Source organism: Triplophysa rosa, linkage group LG2 (genome assembly GCF_024868665.1).
Source record: "Triplophysa rosa linkage group LG2, Trosa_1v2, whole genome shotgun sequence".
In the NCBI taxonomy this organism is placed as follows: Eukaryota; Metazoa; Chordata; class Actinopteri; order Cypriniformes; family Nemacheilidae; genus Triplophysa; species Triplophysa rosa.
In genome coordinates, this window is record NC_079891.1 from 13,604,801 (window position 1) to 13,616,514 (window position 11,714).

The following is an 11,714-nucleotide window of genomic DNA, read 5'->3' on the forward strand; positions in this document are numbered from 1 at the left end:
GGCATTGAAATGAGATGTTTAAAACAGGGAAGCGTGTCCATGGGTCATTTGTTAGTATTTCCATCACTGATGCACACTGCTGTCTTATCATGTACTTACTCATCCTAGAAAGAGTGTACGAGAGGTGTGTTGTAGACGGACTCAAGTCTTGACTATGGTGTTCATTACATGTGCCTATTTGGAAATGTACTCCTGTGGGTATTATTTTCTGTATGCAGACTCAGGGGCGGACTGACCAGTAGGACATTCTGTCAAAGTCCAGAACGGTCCTACGGCCGTGACCAGGGGCAGACTGGCCATCTGGTGTATCGTAACTTTTCCCGGTGGGCCGCTAATGTATGGGGCCAGAATGGACGCTTGGGCCGGACAGACGGACGTTATTAATGTGAAGGCATTAACGAGATGGACACGTATGCATGTAACGCAATGACACGTTACATACACCACCCCCTGGCGACAGAAATGGTGGAGGGCCGATGCAATCAAACACAACACATCCCCCCCCCCCCACGTCGACAGAAATGATGGAGGGCCGATGTGGTCCGAAAACTCCAGGGCCCGTTGTGCTTCGCATTCCGCCCCTGAGCAGACCCACAGAGAACAGTTTGTTGAATGTCTCAAATGTCAAATACTGAGTGCTTTTCAGGTAATATTGCAACATAGTAATATCTAGTAGTGCATCATATACTGTACATTGTATCAGTATGCTTTTACAACAATCTAAGGCAAAGGAATTTGCTGAAACGTTTTTTATCTCTGTACAGCATTTTAAAATTGCATTGCATAAAAAATATCACACAAACTTCATAATTTAAGAATGTTTGGGTCATGTCACAGTGAAGTGTTCAGTATAGGGATTATAAATAAAGATGATCCTTCTACAGTATTCGGCATAGAAATTTAACAATATATGCAACTACAGAGTAAGAGTATCTAATCTAGTCAATGGGAAATACTTGCGTATTTTTACTCGAGAACATTTTTCAAGTACAGTATCTGTACTTTCTGGAAAAAATTACTGCCAAATCTATTGTTTTTGCCTATTAAAACTTTAACATCAGTTTCCTTAAACTACAATAGTTTACATAAAACCCTTAATTTTTTTGCAAATCTTAACAAAACCCAATAGTTCAAACAGGGATGATCGAACAATTAAGGAAGGTGAATATAAAACTGTTTCTCAAGATTTTTTTGTCTCATCAGGGATGTGTGGATATAATTGATAGTCCTGATAAGGAGGTAAAGCTGAGGGGTCAGATTGTTGAGAATTTGAAACTGGAGGATGAAGTTGTGCTGGAGGTCCAGGGTAACCAGGAGGAGCAAACTGACTCAGAGGTCCAGCATAACCGGGTGCAGCATATTGACCAGGGGGTCCAGAGTTACCAAACTGACCAGGAGAAGGTCCATAGTTCCCAGAGGCCCCAAACTGACCAGGAGAAGGTCCATAGTTTGCAGGGGTACCGAATTGTCCAGGGGCCATAGGAGGAGCATTGGGGTATGCACTGCCTCCTGCTTGTTGGTTCCAAATTCCAAAGTCACTATTAGAGGGACCCTTTGCACCTGAGGAAGTCTGAGGAGGTAGAAGGACGACTGGAAATTTGATCTCTGGATCTGAGGCATATGGCACATCAAGGCAGACCTAAAAACAAAGATTACATGTTTCTTAAAAGATGATTCAATTAGAAATGGGTCTTAACAGATATCTTAAATTATATAACAGTTAACAACCCTAACTCTACACTTTTAAACTAAAATAGAAGATAAAATTTGTATTTTTGTTTGGTTATCTTTTTAATTAAATTAATAAAAATCGCTGAAACTTACTCTCAGTCTGTACTCAACCTTGATGATCCTACAGTTAAAGATAGAGGCACTAAGGCTAGGTGGAATTGTAAGCACTTTGGTGATATTTTTGTTTGTTTTCTGCTCGATAGGTTCTCCCTCCTCTTTAAGAATGTCATGTGTGTGTATCCTTCGTTTGCTTCTTGCAAAGAAACTGTGTTTTTCATACAGGCAGTATTTTGGCTTGATTGCACGGGATGAATTGTTCTGAATTTCAGCCAAAACTTTCAATCCCTCATCTGAAAAAAAAATAGACAGACTCTGTAATGAATATTACTTTGAAATATCAATATGATTTTTATACATGTATTATAGGGGATTACACACCACAACATTTACATCTGGTACATCATATGTTTTAGGTGATCACCAGTGCACAGCACTAAATATGAGAAAACCACTTTCTGTGACAGGTTATAAAAATCAGATAAAAAAAAACAATTGGAATCCTATATTAAATAAGAAACTTGTATTCGATGATGTATTGTGTGCTCGTGATTTAGTTCCTCCCGCCGCAAACCCCCAGGAGGTCATCTGTTTTCGGAAATAATCATACAGCTGTATCTATCTTTTATAAATGTGATCAAAATAAATACTCTTCGAAGATACGAAGTATGCAATACAACTCTATAGGTACTCAAGATTAATATGAGATTGGCAGAAACTGCGCGTTCAACCGGACCTTTAACAGCTGAATCATGTGATCTCAAAAATCTCAAAAAAGACCTACAGTAATTCCTTCTATTCATCCACAATCTACTTTGCTTCCAAAGGAGAGTTAAAAAAGTAAACTAAAGTCCACCCACTTAGTTTTTCCCTGCACGCTTTTTTTTGCAGAATCTATTGAAAAAAATGCAATACAATATACATAACATGTCTTCAGAGGTGTATAAAAATCTTACATATATGAAGCGTTATGTTTTTATTACCTTAGAATGAGCTATTTCTATATACTGGACCTTCCACATGGAAGTTTTACGTTAACAATATTATAGATGTAAGCCTGTTACAAATGCACATACTGAACATAATAATCTGAACATTCTATTTTCATTGCTTTGCACTGTCTGTCTTGTGTAGTCACATGACTAAGAAACTGATCTTTATAAGACTGGTTTGCAAAGAATTTAATTGCATCTCTTTCATAATTTTGTTTGAATGAACTGGGTATACATGACACAAGCAACTAAAAACACATGTTGAGAAAACATCAGCACTGCCTGTTTTACCAAGGTAGTATCCTGTTTTCTCAGTCTTTATGTTCATGGCAACACTCCCAGATGTAAAGAGCTTCATTTGCTTATCTCTGGCTCCATACTGAGGTGCCTAAAGAAGACAAAACACAAATACTATGTAACAAAACCTCCAACCATTGTAAATGTATGTTCAAAGTAAAAATTATTTTAGAAAGGATCTCACCAGAAGTTCAGGATTTTGTGGTTCAGGTTTGGGAACATAGTGGAACTCAGCTTTGGCTTTGCTAGAAACCCGCACTGACCTGCACAGTTTTGTCTTTAAGGTGTACACAATTTTGCCTGCTGAACCTTTGAAAGATGGTGGGTAATTCCTATATGTAAGACAAATATGTAGAGTTACTTATTATATGTAGGCTATATGTTTCTAAGCGACATTCTATATTTAATGTAAATAAATGTTTCAAAAACGTTTTGCCATAGCCAGGCCTACTTACTGTTGAGGCAACTGAAAAACGAATGGGTAAACATGACGTCCTGGTGCCACAACTGAGCGATCTACCAAGGCAAGATTATAGGGAAGGAAACCAGTTTGCTTTATTAGTTTCTCAAGGCACCAATATTTTACATTAATTTTATGTAGCCTACGAATAAACTTACAAGGCTGTCCAGAGGGGTCTTTCACCAACTCATTGTCATTACCTAAAACACCAAACAGCAAATGTATGGTTAACTAAACAAAGTATCAACGTGGCTACTGCCAAAGCTCATCCTACCATGTGATTTGTCCTCCCGAACGAAAAAGCGCTCCATCGAATAAAACTTTTCCTTATCTGAGTAAACAACGGTGGTTTTGCCATAATGCTCGCTCCATTGGACGTCTGCCTTCCCTTTTATTGTGATACTTAAAGATTGCATTTGTGTTTCCTTCGCAACATCGAGAATGACTTGTCCCGATAAAAAATCTCCGTTGGTAAACGTATTGTTCTGATTTATTGAACTGTAAATCACAGATATGCTCTTGACGGTGAAAGACATTGTGTTGCGGTGTTGCAGCAGCTGCTTTAAGTTAAATGTCTTTATTGTTCTCCCCTGAACTTTTAATGCCAGCAAGCAATTCCAGGAAGGTACAGCGATGACGGTTCAACTTTACACTGTGGGTGGGACACAGTAGTCTGCGCTGTAGGGTGTGGCTGTGCGTCGTCGGCGCGTTTACATGATATGCACTAGTATGTATGTTTTAACACTGTCCAAATGAGTATGTATAACTGGCAGGGGCGTCGCACCCGTGGGGGACACTTTTCCCGGTGAGAGGGTTCAACACCCGCACTTTTTCTAGTTTTTCCGCAGTTTTTCCACACACCCACACTTTTCCCGGTGCGAGGGTTCAACTATGGAGGACTAAACCTGCAAAAATTATAAATAAATAAATATATAAACGAATAAATGTAATAATATGAAAATAAATAAAGGAATGAATGGTTTGATAAAACAAAATAATTCGTTTTTAGCTATTATTGATCTTAGCTTTAACTTTTCTTTTCATTTTTTAAATTGATTTATTATTTTTTGTGTCCATTTTTAATTATTTTTAATTATTATTATTATTTATTTTTAGATTATTTTATTTATCATTTCCTTTTATTTTTACATTTATTTATTTATACGTTTATTTATTTTTATATTTATTTATTATCGCATGTATTTATTTCCACTTTTATTTATTTATTCTTGAATTTATTCTTACTTTTCTGTGTCTTGTATGATAATTAGATGGGTTGGTCTTGCCTACTATTGGTTCAGCGTAGATTGAAGCGTTTGATCGATTACTCTTGACTTGTTTTGGACTAACGTCACGTCACTCACTGATCGTTTGCTTCGTGTATAACGTTAAGTAACTATGGCGGGCGCACAATTAGCTAGAGAGTTACAGCATTTAGCCAATGAAGTCGATAACCATGCATCAAATGACTGTGTGTCATTTAGATTAGGTGCGCTTATTGATGTTTTATTACAGATTGACGGCGAGATAAATGACAAAGTTCTTCAAAATCTGTGCGAGTCAGGGGGTGCTAAGGTGGTGACCAAGTTCCGGTTACAGGTCCTCTGCCAAAGAGGTGCATGAACGACCTCAGCAGATTCGTCGATTCTGAAAGCACAAGACGACTTGATATTAAGATGTCTAATAAACACAGACTTTCTTGTTACATGATTTTGACATTCTTGTTAAGATTGCAAATTATTGGTATGATCGCCCGTAACGGCTGAAGCGAGGTGAAAAAATAAATAAAGCGATTTGACACGGGATTCGTACCCATACAATAAAGCGAGGCAGCGTGTCACTACGGTAACAATCACACTAAGCTATTTCGCAATGCTAGCTGCTGCGGATCTTTGCAATAATATCAAGATGTCACACAACAATATGCAGCTGGATGAATCAAGGGAATATGCCCGTTTTAACTTGTGACCTCTGTGTTATTTATCTCTTATGGAATGTAGTTTACGAGTACCGTTTAGTAACCACGTCTTTTTAGAAGGAATGGTTTCCATTTGATGGCCCCTGTAGTGAAAGAACGATGCTCATTACTACCGTGTTAACTTGTGACTTAAGTTCACTATGTCTCAATTCATTTACATTATGTTACATCATGTTACATTAAATCTTTACGCTTTTTCTAACCGAAAGGCTGCTTATAACTATCACTTTGACAAAGCGTTAGCTTGCGACTTCGGTTTACAAGCTCATCTGTGTAGTTAAACCTTATTACATTTTGTGCTTTATGATTTTCACCAGTTGAACTGTAACACCACCATAGCACCCTCTGACTCGCACAGACTTTGAATGTGCTGCAAAGAGGCTAACAACCGAGGGAGAACTTTGTCATTTATCTCGCCGTCAATCTGTAATAAATCATCAATAAGTGCATCTAATCTGAATGACACATAGTCATTTGATGCATGGTTATCGACTTCATTGGCTAAATGCTGTAACTCTCTAGCTAATTGTGCGCCCGCCATAGTTACTTAACGTTATACACGAAGCAAACGATCAGTGAGTGACGTGACGTTAGTCCAAAACAAGTCAAGAGTAATCGATCAAACGCTTCAATCTACGCTGAACCAATAGTAGGCAAGACCAACCCATCTAATTATCATACAAGACACAGAAAAGTAAGAATAAATTCAAGAATAAATAAATAAAAAAGTGGAAAATAAATAAACGTATAAATAAATAAATGTAAAAATAAAAGGAAATGATAAATAAAATAATCTAAAAATAAATAATAATAATAATAATAATAATAAATAATTAAAAAATGGACACAAAAAATAATAAATCAATTTAAAAAATGTAAAGAAAAGTTAAAGCTAAGATCAATAATAGCTAAAACGAATTATTTTGTTTTATCAAACCATTCATTCCTTTATTTATTTTCATATTATTACATTTATTCGTTTATATATTTATTTATTTATACATTTATTTATTTATAATTTTTGCAGGTTTAGTCCTCCATATTCAACACCCGCACTTTTTCCACAAACGCCTTACAGCAGTCGCTCCTCCGTTTCTCTGGTCTGCGGCTGCCTCCTCTCCCCTCCCCTCTCGAACTTGACACCGGCTTTGAGTGTGACCGGCTGATGATTGGCTGTTCTGCCTTAAGTCCCTCCTCTCTTGGTGTGTTAGATTTATCGGTCAGCTCGTGCTGAGGAGGCGGGAACTTATGGTTATGGTTATTTACATCTCCCTTTTCCAGGTACTTTGAATGAGTGTTTATGCTTTCGAGGTTTTTAAATAAGCTTTTTAAATAAGCTTGATATGTGTTTGGGAAGATGTTCTGTTTATGTTTTGTTGACATGTCGAGCGTTTTCTGTATTATATTTCGTTTTTTAGACTAATGCTAATTGGGATATTGTTCAGCAGCTAGCTAAATTCGGTTATGTATTGTTAACATGTGGCATGCAATGTATAAAGTAACTGTGATGAAGAAGGCAGGGAACTGACGAGGAGGAGGGACACATTGTCATTGTTAAGCAGTGTATTTATGGGTTTATTGCCAGTGCAATTGATTTTGATATTTTGAGCATTGTTTGTTGATTAGCTGAATACTTTTGTGGATACTTACATGTTGTGTTTGATTGTACCTGTTGAGGAGAAAAAAGTGAGAAATGATGTCATTGTTTGCATACCTGTTGAAGATGAAAGAAAAGTGTATATTATTGTAATGTTTAAAAACAGTAAATTGTTACATTATTTATACCACCAGAGAAAAAGCTTTGTGTGGGCTCCCCCTTTCAAGGCGCAAGTAAGCAAAATTTAGCAGTCTCAGTCACAGTCCTGTCAGACCCATGTCACTATCAAGCTTACCACCGAGTGTTATTATACTTTTCTAGTATCACTCTTTTACATGGGAAGCTTTTTATATCTTGAATGTTATACCTTTTGTACCCTTCTGTCATTGTATTCATCGTTTTTATTGTTAACAAACAAACCACATCCATCCCCCGCACTTTTGAAAAGCTTGCTATGCCCCTGATAACTGGCATAAAAGTAAAAATACCAATTCATTTAATTTAGCTTCCCCAAGCTATTTCACATATTTGATATCCAAATAAACCAAAATGCATTAAACCATTTTTTTCATTTGTTATAAAAACGTTAAAAAGTAAAATCTGTCTCCTGGAAATTGACTAAGCATGTCCAACATAATAAAGACACATATAGGCTAAACTACTTTATGACAAAATATACAGTGCTGTATGGACAAACTAGGGCAAACAGTCAAAGAACTTACTAAAACCTAAACCCACTGGGTTGTGCTGTCCAATCAATGAAAACTATGGAGTGATTCTGCGGACTAAATTAAAAAGGAATTGCAAACTGCATTTGCAAATGCGTTTTCTATTTGTTCGTGTCAAAATTGTGACATAATTCAAACGCAAATGCAAACCGTTTTCATTTGCATTTACGTGAACGTACAATGTCTGCCAAATTTCAAAAGGAAAAGCAAAGTCTATTTGCAAATGAATTACCTCTGTCTTACGAGTTACGACCCTGCCATATTTAAATCGCAATAGCAATTCCCCATATGCTATTTCACTTCCTCTGGTGTCACGTATTAAGCCTGCCAAAACTCAAATGAAATCGCAAATCCCTTTGCATTTGCGTTTCCTCTGACTTGTACAGAAACCTGTCAATCAATGGCGGGGGTGGGCTTATTCAACGGAATAATGTGAGGAAAGTGACATCATTCACCATCGCAGTGGTGGCAGTCAGTCCAACACCAAGGTGACACCGTCAGGGCGACACTGGTTGTGGCTAAAAGGGATTCAGCTACAGCTAAAAGCCAAAATAACAATAATGTAACAAACGAGGATCAGATGCAAGTTTCATATAGAGAAAATCTTTACAATGAATCTTAATTGCGGTACTTAACAAGTATAATTTAAAGAAGTTCAATGGGCTCGATACGGAGTCGTATTAAGACCTCATGGTGCCCCTGGGCAACAGCCCCAGAGGTGCCCCCCATCAACCCACACGCATGAATCCACTCATTAAAAGATGTATATATTCAAAGATTTTATAAGAATGAAACTCAGCAATTTACAATATACTATTTTACAAGAATTACACATTAACATGAATAGAACACAAAAAAACAACTCTTTTCCATTAAGTATTTTTACAATTAGGCCTACTGTAGTTAAGGGGCACCTGCTTTCTGTTGTAATGTTACATTTCAGGTTTTGATGTAGTGAAAAAAATCACTGTGTAAGTGTAAATGTTGTGCGTGCCACAAAGTGGGGGTACAGGGACACACACACACACTATACACTGTAAAAATTAAAGGTACTTTGAGGAACCATTTGGGGTTCTTCATTGCCACGCCGGCGGAACCCTCAGGGGAAACTCAAGGCACCGCTTCACGAAGGGCGGTTCTCTGAGGAACCCTCAAGGCTTCTGGGTGATCCCTTTTATTAAAATGGTCTGGAACCATCTTGGATGCTTCAAGGCACCATTTCAGTTTATATTTGCTATTCACAATATTTTAATAAGCAGAAATACTAAATCAAATACAACAGTTTATTGATAAACAACAACAATTTACATTGAATAAATATTTACAGAATGGTCAATATTGAACATTACCATTCTAAATTCATGAAATCACATGTATAATTAATATTGTGTTGGTGATATTGTTATAAATGAAAAGTCTTTATCTTAACAAATCTAACCAAACAATTTGCCTTAAATTTAAATATACTGTACATACAGAAATATTTCAGGTACTTTGTACAAATGTACAATTGTAAAACAGTCCAGCAAAAAAGTAATGTCTCATAGCAAGGCCAACACCCATGTTAAGGTTGTAATTTGCCAAAAAGCAAATCCTTGCGAGCTAGAGAAAACAATGCTGTTCTCTCCAAATGGGTTTCCTGCTATTACCAGGTGGTGTGAGGATCCATGTAGTCAAAGTCAAAATTATTTCTATAGTACATTTCACAATTTTGCATTGCTAAAGTAGATATGTATTTATGGCAAAAAGAGAACAGGAGCTGCGCCTGTTGGCCTTAGGTGTCCCAGGCAATGCAAGGATGAGCATCAGGGTGGGCTGGTCTGTTGGCCTTGGGTTTCCCTGGGAATAAGACATGGAGACCAAAAAGAGGGATTTAGATAACGTCTCATAAAACATTACATTTAATCATTTAGCACATCACAAATTGGTTTACAAATGTAACAATAAACAAAATATTACAATGCCTGGAAGTCACTGTTTTGGTCTATGGTTAAGGAGTACAATAGGCTATTTATAGCAACAACTGTAATAATCCACTTTATTCAGATTTTCCATTGTCGATGAGTATTTTTACAAGTGCAAATATAACAAATAACATAATAATGAAAAATCACAATAAATATAATACTTACATTTTTTTGCTGTTCAACTGGAAAATACTGAAAATTCTGAGTTAAAAGGATAAAAACAGAACTGAATGATAAAATATTTAATTACAGACAATTTATGTAACATGGGTGGGAAAACGGTCCGTGTATCATCTGATCATTTGATTATTCCATTCAATATAACAAACGGAAAAAAGAAAAAAAAACACTTGATATTTCGTTTTTCCGTTTTTCTGTATGCACAAAAATAAAAAATCGATGTTTTTCTTCTTATTTCAGCTTGAAACAGGAAATCCAATAAATAAATAAACAAAAACGAAATAACGACCCTAATTACTGTTTTTCTAATTTTTGGGTGATTTTGCATGGATTTCTGCGCGCGCAGGCGCACTGTGTGAGCGCGGCAGCGCGCCTAGAGCTCTTCACGAATCTCGCGATCGATCAGTTATCATTTACAATGGCTTCACTCGAGCTGTACATGTTTCATATTCATCAAATGTTTATTAATAATATGACATATCACGAGATGCCGGAAAAGAGGCCATGCTCTCTGGGGAACACTGCAACATTATTATGGTCCCTCCGTGAGGTACAGGCTCTGGCATGTTACCTAAAAACAGTAGCCTAATGCAAAAAAATCTGCATAATGGAAATTATTGCCTACATAGACATAGGCACATGACTACAATCATTTGGCAGTTTACTTGGTTAATTTAGCTAAAACTGATGTAATGTAATAGTGCAAATGACTAGCCTACACAAAAACCACACAGTTTCAACACAAACTGAACATCTTTTATGAATTATATATATATATATATGCTCTATAGCAGGACAGTAGTTTTAGCTGGGGGATCCTAATGAACTCGGTTGAGTGAAGTTACGGGGTGTGGGGGTTGGGTGGGGTGGATGATGGGTTGGGGCTGTTCGCGTCACATAACTTCTAAATTACAAAAGTAATTTATGGATTTACACCTTTGCTGCTGCAAGCCAGCTGTGGCTACTTAATCGTTTACTTAAATTTCACATATAAAAAGCAATAATGCTAACAAACTTCGACTGTAAGCTCTGGAAAGTACTGTATGTGAACGTTAGACATTGTTCAATATATATATTTGAAATATTTTCCACCGTCATGTCCTCCTCTCTCAGTGTGACTCTTTTAGTGGGAGTGAAAAGTACAAACAAAGCATATGCAAATGCATTAATTTCCATTTCGAGCTTCGCAAGTTCGCATGCACTTGATCCCGGTAAGCCGCTGTACATTGCGCATGCGCAAAGCGTACGCGCGCAGAAGACCCTGGGAAATCACCCAAAAATGAAAAAACTATAATTAGGGTCGTTACTTCGTTTTGGTTTATTTATTTATTGGATTTCCCTTTTAAAGCTGAAATAAGAAAAACATCGTTTTTTTATTTTTGTGCATAGAGAAAAACGGAAAAACGAAATATCGACTGTTTTTTTTTCTTTTTCCGTTTGTTACAATGAATGGAATAATCAAATGATCAGATGATACACGGACCGAAAACCATTCAACACAAACATCAATAAGTTAAAAAAGAGCTATACATTCACTAAAAGTGAACATAATAGCTAAAAGTGGCTAAAAGTCATTGTTTGTCATTTAACACTAACGTTACCCATTTAACGTTAGCCCCACTAGCTTCATCTTAACTTATAGTATACAGTTTACATTAAAAAACAGACGAGAAAAAATAATAAAAGATAATACAAACAAAACAACAAAGACAACAAAGAAAAGACAA

At 36.6% G+C, this 11,714-nt stretch overlaps 1 protein-coding gene across 1 annotated transcript; it reads right to left on the reverse strand.

Moving 5' to 3' along the window:
• Nucleotides 1-716: 716 nt before the first annotated feature.
• On the reverse strand, nt 717-4,197 carry LOC130551386 (arrestin domain-containing protein 3-like). Its single transcript, XM_057328957.1, has 7 exons — nt 3,812-4,197; nt 3,696-3,737; nt 3,533-3,593; nt 3,262-3,409; nt 3,072-3,168; nt 1,825-2,081; nt 717-1,639 (listed from the first exon to the last, which is right to left on the reverse strand). The coding sequence occupies exons 1-7, from the start codon at nt 4,071-4,073 to the stop codon at nt 1,181-1,183; spliced, it is 1,326 nt and encodes a 441-aa protein (XP_057184940.1). The 5' UTR covers nt 4,074-4,197; the 3' UTR covers nt 717-1,180.
• Nucleotides 4,198-11,714: the final 7,517 nt, after the last annotated feature.

Excerpts from the sequence above, each read along its gene's own strand:
- LOC130551386 (XM_057328957.1), bottom strand. The coding sequence starts at position 4,073 with ATGTCTTTCACCGTCAAGAGCATATCTGTGATTTACAGTTCAATAAAT. Across the intron at positions 3,594-3,695 it reads AGACCCCTCTGGACAGCCTT|ATCGCTCAGTTGTGGCACCA; the intron begins GTAAGTTTATTC and ends TTGCCTTGGTAG. Across the intron at positions 2,082-3,071 it reads GAAAACAGGATACTACCTTG|ATGAGGGATTGAAAGTTTTG; the intron begins GTAAAACAGGCA and ends TTTTTTTTTCAG.